The sequence below is a fragment of the Apaloderma vittatum genome, unplaced genomic scaffold (genome assembly GCF_000703405.1).
Source record: "Apaloderma vittatum isolate BGI_N311 unplaced genomic scaffold, ASM70340v1 scaffold7588, whole genome shotgun sequence".
NCBI lineage: Eukaryota > Metazoa > Chordata > Aves > Trogoniformes > Trogonidae > Apaloderma > Apaloderma vittatum.
In genome coordinates, this window is record NW_009732354.1 from 1 (window position 1) to 15,222 (window position 15,222).

A 15,222-nucleotide genomic window follows, 5' to 3' on the forward strand; every position below is an offset into this window, starting at 1 on the left:
TATATAATATATATATATTGTTTTCTATTATATTCTATTATATGTTATTGTTTCTATTGTTATCTACTTCATCAGTATCCCACAGCTTGCATAAATAACACCTAATATTCAGTTAAAAAAAAAATCTCGCTTTTTCAGTTACAAACATAAATATTTCTAATTACAGAATCATAGAATCATTACAGTTGGAGAAGACTCTAAACTGATGAAGTGCAACCATCAACCTAACACCACCATGACCACTAAAGCATGGCCCAAAATGCCGTATCTACAGAATTTTTGAACACCTCCAGAGATGGTGACTGCACCATTGTCTCACCACTCTTTGAGTAAAGGAATTTATCCTAACAGCCAGTCTAAACCTCCCCTGGCGCAACTCTCATCCTAGTACAATTAGTACAATTTTACTAGTCCTATGTCCTTGTCCTATGTCCTAGTACAATCAGTACAATTACTATTTAGCACAACTGTAGTTTTAAGACCAGATATTTTCTGATCTGCCTTTCCAGAACCACTACCATTTGTTTAGCGTACATTCTACCAACCAGAAAACAGTATTACGATTTAGGAAACCTAAGAGATATGGTCAGTGTCTGCTTTAATGTTAAGTTACCACCTTGCTTGTTGTATTGAACGTCACTGCTAAAATTCTCAGTCAGATGGAAAAGAGGGCACCTTCGGTGTCAGCTGCACTGCATTCTTTCTTTGCTAAACAGGATTTCTTATATTTTTACTTATCTTGTCACACAATGTTTTCCCAACATTTGGAACAGCATTTTCCACGTTAACAGGAATCTGGAAAATAATATACTGTACCATCCGTTCTGAAAATCTTTAAAGTTTTATTTTAGATTGAGTTTTTCACCTATCTTAAACTACAGCTCTTACAGATGGTTTGAACTAAGACTTCCAAGAGCCTGACTAATTACAGAAGAACAGAATTAAAAGCCACGAAGAACAGCAATCACCACCAATAACCAAAAAAATCTCTAATAAATAACTTTGTGTTCATTAGAGCACCGCACTGGTGAAACATTGATTCAAACTGGTAGAGTTAATAGGATTATCTACATGTGGTGTTCCAGATGTGTGGGGAAATATTTTTGCAGGCTAGTTTGCAGAAAATTATTGTTACACATACTTTACTCCCAAACTACGGAACAGTTAGTTATTAAATAATAAGACACCCCCCCCCCAAGTCTTTAAATTGTATCAAGGCGAAGAGAGTACTTAGTGTGAAGTATGCTCAAGGACCACCACCCCTTGAAATGGAAATTTTTACATCTGATTTTTATCAGCAACTTAAAATCAACATTGTAAGATGGGTCAATGCTAAATTACTTCCAGATGTCAGAAACGAAAGTCCTAACTGTTAATACCGACAGCTTGCACAAATAGAAAGATGACACACAGTAACAACTTATGTTGTTAAACATTCAGAATATACTGAAAGTTAGACATTTTCTTTATATATTAAATACTGTGTGACAGATCAAGCTAACACCAATATTGGAAAAGTAAATATATGTTCGATTACCATTTTAACTGTAAATTAATTTGCAGTTAGGTACTGCACTACCCAGAAAACTCAGATTCCATAGTCATTAAAATGAGACCCTCTGGAATACAAAATGTACTGATTATAACATGCTTAATACGTAACACTTCGAACAGACTTCAAATTCACATGCAAAAAAAAGTTTTATTTATTGATTTATTTTTAGAAACTATTCTTCCATTGCATCTTTGCTGGTAAATTACCTAGACAATCACGATGAAAAAAACCCTATTCCAATTCTATCTTCCTGTCCAGAGCTCAGAAATTCTTGCCATTCTGAATATACCAGATAAATAACTTATTTTAGCAATAAAGATTTTGAAAACATTGATTCCTCTTTTCTTCTCCCTCCATAACGATTACATTTTGTTATTGACTTTTTTCTTGGGCTTATCTATCTATCTATCCACGCAAAAGTGTGTAACAAAAAAGCCCTTTCACAATGTCAGCTGCTTCTCCCATACAGTTCCATTAATGTTACTAAAATTGCTCACTTCCACCAAGTAAGAGTTCAAGTGATTGATCTGACACCACTAATAAGTTTCAGTAAATGCTGAATCTTACATTCCACTTGCTAGGATAATTTTAGCAATTCTAATCCCAGATTTTGCACCACAGTGAATATTTCTCAATGTAACTATTTGTAGGGCAATAATTTTAAGACTTTCTCCTTTCTGACATCCCCAAACGAAGGAGTTTTAACAACTTAAAAGCAGCAAAAGACAAAGTAATCATTCTTACTCCGGATCTTTAAGTTTTTCCTATAAATACTAAACTTTCTATGAGAAAACACTGCAATTATCTAGGTTTTACAAAGTATGTTTGCAAAATTAATAATGGAGTTCGGTATACAAAGCAGACCAAATGCTTATCTTTTATTTGTGAGACACATTTCTCTGGAGCATTGCTAAGCAGCTGATAAATTTTTGTTCTTTTAAGCAGACTCCAAAACACAGTTTTAGGTTTTTCCTTAAAAATCACAGCATTTATTAGATAGAAAGACCCTACCAAAACAAAAAAAAAAACACTCCAAAAATGCTGACCACAAGGGCATCATTCCAAGGCCTCCCAGAAGATGGCACTGTTTATTACACAATCCTATCTCCTCAAGACATGGGTGCTGCACTCTTCCTGCCACCCTACCAGTACCACTCAAAAGCCGGCTACCCCCCTCACACCCTGAGCCTGCACCTGAGGCTTGCCACCTCTCTTCAAGGCATAAGGCACAGAGGTGGTCAGGCCCCTTTCAGAGACGCTGTCACGTCCCTCCTTGGGCATCAAGGTCTCCGCCCGACCACCCCTCACCACTAGCCAAACTCGCGAATTTCCAAGAGCTGGGATAGAGCAAGGGGATCGTCGTTGCCTGCCCTCTCCTCTCTGCTGCTGACAGATGATCAAACGCGGCACACCGATGCAATCTATCTTAGCTCCAGGCGTTTCTGCAGGCACTGTCTGTTAAAGCAAAGAGAGGTTGCATCTGGGATACAGAAGTAATCTCTAAAGGGGCAGTACATTACCTGTACAATAGCTACAACAAAGCTCAGTCATTTGTACCAAAAGGAAGCTACTTTGAGCAAACATCAATAAGGTCACTTAAAGCCAGATTTGCATTACTAAGTTGAAGCTCAATGATTGACTCAAACCTCTCATCCTCTTAAATCTCCAGTGCTTTCCTTGTGTTCCTCAGTACAATATGCATGCAAGATTAAGAAAAAACTCCGAAAATAGTATCTTGAAATGTAATTCTTTAAATGTAAGCACTTGCAGCTACTCACTGAATACAAGTACTGAAGAGATACAAGCTGGAAATTCTAACAAAGCCAACCACGCACAGACAACAGTGGTTACTGTTTTGTGAACACACAGCCAGTACTCCTCACAGTAGCTCGGCTCTACTTGGCCTGGCAATAAAAAGACCTGAAGGAAACTAAACGCCTATGACCACTATCATTTTAAGTAACTTGTTTTCTAATATTAGCATAGGATTAACAGTTACAATGTTCAAAACACTAGTACAACTACAGGTGCCACCTACATGAAGTCTCTGGGCAAACACTTCTCAAAACAATTTTAAATTAAATACACACCACTGACCATAGTAAGACGATAGTTAAAGCCACAATTCTGTCTCCTCCATTATGCAACAGTGTTTCAAAAAAAAAGAGAAAAAAAAAAAGAGGAGTGCAGTTATGCAATAAACTGCTATTAGTAAGAGCTTGTTTTATGTCATGAAATAGGGAGCTCAGATAAAGCACTCCATTTAATTTTTTTAATGACTTCTTTTCATTATCAGTGTTCAAGCTATACTTCAACCTCAGATACCCCAAGATCCTCAGAGAATTCTTTTGTTTAACTAATGCTTCTGAAATTATTATTAGGCACTTAAATGCCTCCCATTCTCATACAGTGTGCCCTTAAGAGTATCATATAATTTAATTTCTTATTTATACACAAAACATACACTAGATAAGTGTATCAAGGTGGAAGGCAGATAGGCACACAAGCTCCATTCGCTGTGCTATGTCAGTGAAGGACTTCAGGAAACAAGACAGTCTTCAGAGGTGACAGGTAGGCTGTTAGATTCTGTATACAGCCAACTGTGAGAAGCCTGTAACAAATTGCAGCACAGAAGGAAGGAAGGATACTATCTTAAAAGAAAAGAAAAGAAGTAGCAACATTTAATACAGAGCGGAGATCCACGAGCAAGCTCCAGTAGAGCAGGCAGTCCCCATACTGCCCTGCCATGTTGCTGCAGCACCCAGACTGACCCATATGGAGGGTGACTGCAGCTGGGTTAATTCATAAAAAATAAATAAATAAAAATCACTTGTATGACAGCAGAGATACTTTATCCTGACAGAGCTCCTTGAGCCTCAGTCTTAGCCAGTTAGGTCTTAACATACTCTGATTCTCATTATTACCAATGCTGGCAGGGAAGGTATTCAGCATTTCTTTATAAGCATGTATGTTTTCCCTGGACAACGCTCATTTTCCCTTTTAGGTAACTGCTTCGGAAAATACAACAAATACACTTTTTTCCCCCTACATTCACAATAATATTGATACACTCATTCAGGTGATGTTAGTGACTTTCATTGACAGTCTAGCTTCCAAATGTCATGCATTTTGGATGATGTTTTTGCAATCCTGTCACATATCCCTGGCACTTCAGCTGAATGCTCATGAACTGAATGGAGCCCAACACTAGGAAAGGCTGCAGACAGTTTTATCTTGCACCAAATGCAGCCAAGTCTGGCTTTGGTTAAGGGAGTTGTTCCAGGGCTACCCTTTCACAATCAGAGCAGAAGAGGAAATGGTGGTGAAGCAAAATGATGGATAAACCAACTGCAAACACAGGCCAAAAATCAGTCTCGATCTCCCTCAGCCAACTGCAGCAGGCCTGTCCCACCAGGCTCATGGAATGATCGACCAGGCAGCCTCAGCAACGCCAGGGCACAAAGAGCAGCATTTATCTTCCAAGCACCTCGGCAGCTCCTCATGCAGACTGACTCCCTTCCGGCCTGCCCCACACCACCTCTGCTTAAACACCAGCTTCACACACTTGCTACCACCCGCAGAGAGACCTCTTCCAGCTACCACATTTTGTCCCAGTCTATATGCTTTCCTCCACATTTACTTCATGCAGAGAATTTTTCCAGTATCACACTATATTTTTCAGCAGATGGGTAAGGCATTAGGCAATTTTACACACACTCCAAACAGCAGGGCAGAGAACTTTGCTGTAATGGAAGAACACTATACTAACGAACAAGAACAGACACTTAAAACTCTTCCTCAACCAGAAAAGTCATTTACAAGTGCCATATGAAATAAACATAACTTTTCTACCACCCTATCTCTGGTAATACACACATTAAACACAAAGACTTTAATTATTCTCTAAACTGCGTATCTATATAGCATAAGCTGCCTGCAATTTATTCCTTTAACACAAATTCTGGTAAAACACAATAGCACCACTGAAATATTTTACTATTAGTGATCTTATCCCTCTTATCCAGGAGGCATTGCTGCTCCTCAGGGGTCTGTCACCCTGCCTTCCCACAGTCCCCAGCTGCTACAGAGCTGCACAGCTGCAGCTTGGAGGCTTGCACAGTGACACTCCCTGGACTCTCTGGCCTCTAGAATGCTTTTATCTCCCTGACAAAGAAAAATGTTCCACTGCAATTCACTTGTAGATCAGTAAGTTTTCCTAACATACCATGCGCCGGTCAAACACCCTTTACACATGAATGTCTCCTTTCAGGGACAAAAACCTTTCATAAATTATAGAAAAAAAAAAAAATCTCACAAACAATATACTACAAATTCTTAAACATACACGTATTAAACCGAAGAAGACATCTCAGACAACAATATATTGTGAAATATATTACAAAAGATCATAGGTTAAAACTCATTTGGATTCTTGAAGCTAAGGTATACACATTTAAAATCTAATCTACATTTGGAAGATCTTTTTAATATATCTAAGTTGTTAAAAGACTGAAATGTTTAAGGCAATGAAGCCCTAGGCAAGATGACAGGTAACCCAATGTAAAACCCAGAAAAAGAGCTTTTTAAAAAAATTTGAATGCGAGTACCTAAACTACTAATCAACGACCTACTACTGCAAGACATCAGATTTCATTTCTATAAGGGCTTTTATTTCTGGTAAATTCAATGTTAAGGAAAACATCCACTCATCCTCTCCCCTCAAAATATTTTACAAAGACTTCCAAGTTTCCCACGCCCAGAATGTAAATATTGATAGTTAAAAGTTGTTGGTAAACATATGCTACTTAGACTTTCTCATCCTTGTTTATACACTTCTGATGGTGATGGAGCAGAAAGCCTACAACAGAGCTGTGCTTGTGCTGAGGAGAATTCACCAAAAAAGGTATTTTCTGGCATAATTTGGTAGCTGTGTGCCGGAGGAAACTTTTTCAAACCTACAAGACAAAGTAAAATAAATTCCTACTTTAAGACCAGCCATATTTCTTAGAGCTCTGTACGCCATCAACAATACTGTGGCACTGAATAGGTGGCAAGCTACAGCTCAGTTATTTCTCTATTTCCTTTTCAACACTGATGCACACTGCTATGTCTATGAGGACAGGCAAAGATAAATTAGCATCATTATTTCTTCTGGGCAACACAGTCTGCTTATCTTCTTCAAAGAAAGCCTCAGTTCAGATGATATGCAAAGAAGACTGTGCTGTTTCACTTGACAAATTCATTGGTCATAATGTTAAAGATACACCAGGGGGAAAAAGCAGCATATCTTTTTACACTTCCCATCACCTTATCTGACATATCCCTGTTTAATCATGATACTTGGCTCACCAGTAACACTTCTGAGAGTCCTTATGCCCTCCCTCCCCCACTCTCCATTTCTGCAAGAAGAAAATACAGATAAGGTACAGAAAATCAGCATGAAGCGTATTTTATAAGCCAGACTGAAATACATCATCGGTGGAACTTATGGGTTTGCTTCACCATATGCCTTCTGGGTATGAGTTGTTAATATATTGGGGGGGAGGCAGAATCACCAGCTTGATCTTAACAGATTTTTTATGTCTGTCCCAACACCTCTTTAGGACAGACATGATGGGCTCATACTTAAATCTCAGGGTTTGAGGCTTTCAGGTAAATTGAAACTTGAGTGAGTTATACTAGACATTCAACAATACATAATTCCAGCATTTGCTTTTTCTTTAGTCATTTTTTTTAATTATCATTTCTCATTCCCTTGCACTTCGACTTTTCAACAGTGTTAATAAAATCCGTGACAAGAATCTCTACACATCACACATAACAGATTCAGCAATTCATAAAGCTCCAGAAAAGGAATACATCCTTCATGACAAATATATGCAACAACCCGCCAAAATCCTAAAAGAAAACAAAATTACATACTACCTTCTAAAACATTTTCAAAGAGACAGAATTGTACTGAAATACATTAAGATTTGTTTCTTAGCACAGACACTGGCTAACATTCGTATTAAGATTCAAATGAGAGAGCTATCAATAATGGAATCTAAGGCATAAGATCTATTTTTAGCAACATGCAAGCCCAGTTAAACTTCCAGAGCTCAACACTTTATTTTTGGTATTTCTAATTTTGGAATGCTAGACATTCAAGACTCCTCCTTGCTGGTTAGTTTGATTCTGAAAGCAGGAGCTAAACCATAAGCACACTGAATGAGATAGTACAAGGGAAGCCTCTGGTACAAATTTCCCCTATGCTAGCAACACCCCGAGCACCACAAACATCTCAGGAATCCGAACAGAGCAGAAATCAAACATGACCTATATTGTACAGGTCTTTATTCCAGCTGTAGCCTTTCGAACAGACTGAATGGTGCCCAAACATTTTTGAGACTGTGTTGACACTCTCCACTTACACTGGGACAAATGCTTTAACTCATCCCAAGTTGTAAATAAATTATAAAAATAATCTAGCCAACTTATGCTACACAAATACCTATCGTCAAGGTGGTTGTTCTAACAGGCGTAGATTAGATACAGTTGTTAGAAATACAACAATAGAATGATTAAATTACTTGAAGGTAAGTCTGGCCCAACCTGTAACATTTATTCGTCCTCAGTCATCTTGGGAGATTTCTATCCAAAGTTGGAGTTTATAGACTCTGAATGGCTGCAGATTTTCCTTAAGCACTAAAACACTGAACTCGAATACAAAGGAGGGGGATAGGGGAGCATGCGGGGTACAGGATGACGACACCAACCCCACCAAGGGGTTTTAAAATGAATATTCTGTGCAAACTCTAGAGACTCCTGTGCCATCTAATTTTGCTTCCCACTATGCTAATGTTTTAGTACATAAACAAAGCCTTCCCATCTCAAAAAAACTGCACTGAAATATGGCTCCATGTTTTCATAGGGAAAACACATTCATTATGTTTTTAATCTGTTCCCACCTAGAAAAAAAAAAGCTAAGAAAAACAACATTTCACATCAAATTTAGTAACCTAGAAGGAACGTGAGAAGTCTCTCCCTTTAGAGCGACAAAAGAACACTAACTGCTGGTGACAAGCAGTACAAAGATTGTTGCTGTAAATTAGTGCACATCTTTCAAGTGTACCTTCTCTTACGTGTTTCACTGAACACAGGACTGAGGCCTGTAGACTACTGCAAGGGAATTCAAGCTGAGTAGTAACTTTCAAGACATTTTTATCTTCAGCTTGAGATGTCCCGAAAAGGTAATATTAATTAAAATCAAATAACATATTACAATACAGAGCAAAATTACAAATGTTTAGGCTCATCCAATTATCAAATGCCAGTATTCAGAGAGCAGTGGTCTTCCATTAGCTTCTTAGACTGTCACGCTTACGGCTGTAGTCACACTTTCAACAAGAGTCACGACAGCTAAATGTGATGAAAAGAATTGTTTCTGCATTTCACCTACTGTTCCCTTTTGCAAAATGTTTGCATAAACTTTTTTTTTTTCAAAATAACAGAAAGTGCAAGGGCATTGTCTTTTTCTACATACACAATACCAAGATCGAGTTGTCTAATGACTGCTTAATTTAGAACTCTTTAGAATGCTACCATCTAGAGAAGTAATGTTTTTAAAGTAAGATGTCCAAAAATTTAACTGATCCAAAGTTTAAAATCTCTAATACAACTAAGGAATCACAACACTAGAAGTTTAAAAGGATCTACCCACTCAGTATATATATTTTCAGTAATTCTCAACAAGTGCTGAAAAGTGAATGAGGAGTAAAAGCTCAGAGCTGCTTGTAAGTACACAAGCAACTCTCTTGAAATTAGTACCACATAGATGTCTTACAGTGTATTTTACTGGTGCTTATATACAAATGTTACTGTTTAAAAATCTACACTAACTCTTTCGTAAACACCACAGACTCCTCTCCTGTTCTTGACCTCTGAGATGTGATGAAGTCCAGAAGGAGGGGATGGGAGTATTCCAACTGGCTAGTCTCCTCGCTTGTACGGCTGGCCAAAACCTGTTTTCACACAGCTTAAAAATACAGAGAAGTGAAATAATGAATTGTGTGCACTCTCTTTAGGGGACAAATATGTCAATCATATGACCTTCTGTTTGAAGGCTCAAGCTGCTCAAGGCAGTGTGTTGCCAGGGAGAAGGCTTTCTTTGCTATTTATTGTGCTTTCTTTTCAGCTTTTAGAGATCAGCCAATGCTTATTTTCCAGAGACAGGAGCGAGAACTCGGCTCTGCCTGGCGGAAGCTGGCACAACAGGCCTTTGAGGAGCGTCTCTTCCCAGGGAGCTGCACCACTGGGCCCACGTGAGCTATGAACCACCTTTCCCTAGTCACAAACAGCTGTAACCCGTGGCTATCTCGTGGGTAAGTAACCCTTCCTGCCCCTGAGAACGAAAGGTGAGCGAAGCTTGCTGAAGGCAGTAGCCTTAGAAGCACACGCTGTGGAGGAGCAGCCCCATGTGTGTCCTGTGAGCTGTCTAGCAGCTAAAAGCATCAGCTATTAAAGCGCTCATTTGACGACAAAACAGTAACAGGTGGCTTGGGCTCCGGCTAGTCCTGAACATTTATTCACACTGCCACGTTAAGAGCAGGGGGAAGGCCTGAAAGTTTCTTCTATCAGTTTGTATCACTACTTTATTTCTACATAACATAAATTAGCAATAATTTCAAGTCTTACAAAGCAAAGCCTCACATGTTTAGCCAAAAGACTTCTGATGCTTACAAGCAATACAGAAAAATAGGTATGCAACAGATCTTAATTTTATAACAAATTCCTTTAATCTTTGTAACTTTAGTTACAAAACATTAGTGGATTCTTAGTAAATCAATACAAATCATGCAACATACTGCAGTTTCCTATAACTACTCTAGATTAGAAGTGGTAAGAATTTGACTTTCTTTCAAATGCAGTCACGTAAGTTTTCCAGTGTAAGCATCCAGATTAATTCACACATACACAAGTCTTATTTTAATTATTTATTATAGTTCTTACAAAAAACCCCCCTTGAAGCTGGACTAAGACCCACTGCTTGTGTTGAAGGAAATTAAAATCAGCATCTTGTTTCAAGGGATTCACCTCTGGCTTTGGGAATTGATCACATACTTAAAAGGTCAGTACTTAGCATCCAGATTTTGACAAATAGAACCACCTATTTTTCACAGTGTAGTAACACAAGAGAAGCTTCTTATTCAACTTTGTGTATGAAATTTTATTCTGCTGCATGCTTTAAGAGCAGCTACATAATATTAGAAGCCATTAACAGTAAAAACAATTTAGTTTTGAAAGTACTATTAGCGCTTTAAAAAAATCCAAACACCTGCATTCTGAAAAAAAGGTTATTCAATTGCAATAGAAATACTTCCTATTATTTATCAATTTGAACATGAAATTTGTATTTCAGCATTTTACATATATAACATAGTTAGAAAAACTTTCCTAAACCTGTTGTTGTTTAATTAAAAAAAACAAACAAACAAACCACAAACCAAAAATCAACAGAACAAATCAACTGGTTCCATTATAAGTGTTTTCTAGAGTCTGGGAGAAAGCTACACAATTTTTTTTTCCCATTTTTTCTTGCCCAGGACTATTCAGATGCCTTGTGTAAGTAACAGATTCTAGCATTTTTTGTATGCAGGCCATGTTTCAGAACTGTATCTTCCACAAGCAATTAGAGGTAACGACAGTTCACATACATAAAAGAGACTGTAGTACAACAGATATGATGTAGTCCTTCTATCCAGAAGGGACTGGGATCATAAATATCAACAAGAGAATCACCAAAATAAAGAACTAGCTAACCTTTTGGACAGTCCCCACAGAAATTACTGACCTAAATTTTTCAGGTCTTCTTTCCCAAAGTGCTATGCTACCAGAATCAACTAATTAGCATTTGTTTTCTATATAATAATTAAACGAATCTACATGATAAAACAATTAAGTTCTTTAAGTTTAATTTTCTGTCTTAGAATGAGAGAAGTATGTATCAGGCTTATCTTAAATAATTAATTTCACCATCTTTACCCTGCTGCTTTATACACTAATTTAAAAATCTGCCCCCTCAGCAGAAACACAGACACTACACTTCAGTAACCATTAAGCAGGACGCACAGCATAAATTTGATCAAATTTCACTGCAAGTTAACGGCTACGATGGAATAGAAATCTTCAAGACTTCTGTGCTTCTATTTGTTGCTGATCTTCACATATTTTATACTGTTGTATCTGAACAGCTTGCTATACAGGCTTTGGATCAGATATTACATCATTTAATGTTTTTTCTTTTCCATTTTCTAAGTGACTAAGCACCTGAACTCTGGCTGAAACAAACCACTGTAAGCGAGGCACCCTGGATCAGTGCTGTCATGTCATGCTCAGGAAGCTGCTCTTGATAGGATAATCCTACAATACTTGTATGTAGGATTTCCCTCGTAGCCTTCCCACTAAACTTAAACTCCAAATGCATATATCAGTGTTTGCAGAGAACAAGCAATGTTAGTATTAAAAAAAAGAAATCCACCCTAATAACACCAAACTGTTCAGGTGGTCACCTACTCTCTCTCCACACATTCATTACCAGTGCCTGGCCCATCACTCTTACTCCATATTGCATTGTCAACTGCATATTGACAACACAATTTCCACCTGTTTTCAGACTAATCCTTAAGTCTTTGTTATACAAGTAAAACTCTCCCATTTTTCCATTTCTAGATTTCATCCTTGATTGCTTTTCACATATTTATGTATATATCTATTTAAAAATTGTTCCAAAATTCTGGTTCTCTAAGCACTTACTGTTCTAATGCAATCATCAAGAGAAACCAACTCTTTACCTTTAGATATTGGAAATATATACAACTACGCCAGAGACTGCAGTATTGTAATTTCACATTTCAGGAGATAAGCTGAGTATAAGCAAAAGCAGCTTAAACATGTATTCTACAAGCAGATAAATCACCTTAGTACCTCTTAATCTCCTGAACTCCAGAATCTCATGGATATTTCAAAACCTAAATTCACATATTGTCTAACTTTACAGATTATATACTTATATAAGTATATTGGCATTAAAAATCTCCTTTAATGTGTGTAAAAACTGCACATAGAAATTAACAAATAAAAAAAAACCACCAAAAACCATGGAAGTGCAATCAAAGCTCTCATTTACATGATGTGGCTGAAAAATTAATAGCAAATCTAAAAAGGAATCCAAATTTTTCAACATTATCTGAGAGTAACTGAAGAATAATCATTTATTCATCATCAACAAGAAGAGACGAATTAAGTCCTTTTCCTGTGGTCAAGAAAATCACAGACAACAGAGGTACAAAAGGCCCAGCAAGCTAGGGCGTTTCTGAAGTGACTCAAATAAACGGAAAAATGAGTGGAATCTTATTCCCATATTGTGTAAAAATAAAGTGCTGTGTATCCAGACATGCTTGAGTTCAGAAAGCTGAGACCTTAAAAAACAGAGAATGGAATGGGAATCAATCAGATGGAAAACTTACAGAGAATAATTTCAGAGGAAATGTGTTCAGACAACTTTACCTAGAAAATACAACAGCCGATGCTAGAATGTAAAAAATTAAAATGCTATCCTAAGACTTCTTACCAGGCTACAAATTAGTTCTGGATGATTAGGCAGAAGTTTTTTTACACTGCTGTCAAAGGAATAAAAAATTATTTCTGAAGATGTAAAAATCCTCTCAGCCAGCAGTCCTGTGGTACTTAAAGCCATTTTAACTGGTGGTGGTCATAATGCTACTTTCTCCTCACTGTTGCTCCCCTGTATCTATGACTGAGCTGTGTCAACCTGCTATTTTGGTAAGACAATTTTTTTTTTTAAAAAAAATCTGAATAGTTTTCTGCCAGATTACAAAACTGTAAGAGCACATTGCAGGCTCAAACATGTGCCAGCATAAGAGATGAGAGATTGAGGGGAGTTGAGACCTCCCCTGTTCAAAGCTGTCAATTGATTTAGCTGCACGTGGAACTGGAGTCTTAGTCTTGCTAAGTCTGATGCCCAACAGTCTAATTTCCTTGACCAACTGTACAAATCACACTCCTCTAGTGGTTACCTTAAACTATGTGAAGTACGCCTTCTTGATTTGTAGATTTGCTCATCAGAAGCAAAGGCTACAATCTCAAACATTTACTTACTGCTATAAATATCTATATGCATTCATGTTTTGCAGAGGCTTTTGAACTTATTTGGTATTTGCACCCTGTGTTCAAAAACACTGAAAATACCTATTTTCAAATCACTTCTAAAATATCAGCATCCTAAACTGGTAAGTTTTACACCTTAGACCATCAACTTAAAATCCATGACAATTAAATAGTATATCCAACATTTGCAAAGTTCTATGTTAACAAACTGAAAATAATGCATGATTTGATAGTGCAAGGACTCTACAAAAATTAATTCCCTTAATATTTTTCTTCCTTTTTCTGTGTTATATTCTCCTACAGAACTACCCTGAGAATGACTGATTTTCTTTAGCCAAGAACTGTATGGCTTAATGTCATGCATTTCTTTTTCATGCCTCTGTGTGCAATGTTAATTTTAGCATAACAGTATATAAACACTATTCTGATGAGAAGTTCAGATACAAGCAATACGTATGAACAGCTTCTGCTCCCAAAGCCTACAAGTTAGTGACAAAGTGAAAAGAAGTGCAGAAAGAAGCAAACTGCTGGAATCTAAATATCAGAGGTCAATGTAACAATGCCCCAGCAGAAACAAAATTAAAGGGAGAATGGACAAAAATACTTGAAGAGAATTTATCAGAAAAGGGGGAATGCCTTGAGAAGAAACAGCTGCTACCCCTACTGGTCTAGCAGAATGCACATTTCTTTGATTCTCTGGATTCCTGGACCAGCAGGAGCCAAGAGCTCTAGAAATATAACAAACACAGAGAATTACTACTTTGCATAGCTCCCCCCTTTCGTCCCCACTATGGTGTTCTTACTTTACTGTGTCCACAGTCCTGTGTTCACTTCCTCTGTGTGCTGCCATGTTTCTAAGATGTTCACTAAGGTGATTTACCTCTCAAAAATCACCATAAAATGTTGTAGGTTACTTTCCTACCATTTAGCAAATAAATTCAGCTCATGGAATGGTCTGCAAGTGCTATTATATTAATCCACAGAATAAATAGTCTGCAGTTGGACTCAGCAGTGAAGCAGAAAGGAGACTTCTGCTCCTAACTGTTAAAACAGGCTCATCACATGTCATGAAGATAACTTGACTTCTATCCAGATTTTTTTTCTATGTCGTACTTTTAGATGATAAAACCATAAGGTTTCTCTCTGCATTGCTCATGAGGTACAAGACAAATTAACCTTCAAAGAAAATATCCATCTTGGATGAATATGAATATATCAGGCAACCTGCCTGATGCATGTCTTTATTTGTTTTGGAGAAGGATGTTTCTGATGTGACTGATCAAAAATTTTCAGGTAGTGAAAACCCTTCATAAAAAAATTAAGTGAAATATTAGGTAGCAATTCCACTTTTCTCCCCAGGTATTGCAAAACTAAGATAATAGTACGTAGCCCAGATTCAGTTATCACTAATTATCAAATATTCCTATTCCAACACTTTATCTGGCCAAACAAGCAGTTTAAGCTGTTCCTGTGCTTCTAGTGTCACTTATTTCCACCTC

General features: G+C 37.4%; 1 protein-coding gene across 1 annotated transcript in view; it reads right to left on the reverse strand.

The window, feature by feature from the left end:
- Positions 1–2,710: 2,710 nt before the first annotated feature.
- The window catches only part of LOC104278501 (protein quaking-like), a 105,432-nt gene continuing 92,920 nt past the window's right edge, over positions 2,711–15,222 (reverse strand). The window contains exon 5 of the mRNA XM_009875493.1: positions 2,711–3,010. Coding sequence (XP_009873795.1) covers positions 2,711–3,010 — 300 coding nt within the window. The remainder of the gene's footprint in view (positions 3,011–15,222) is intronic.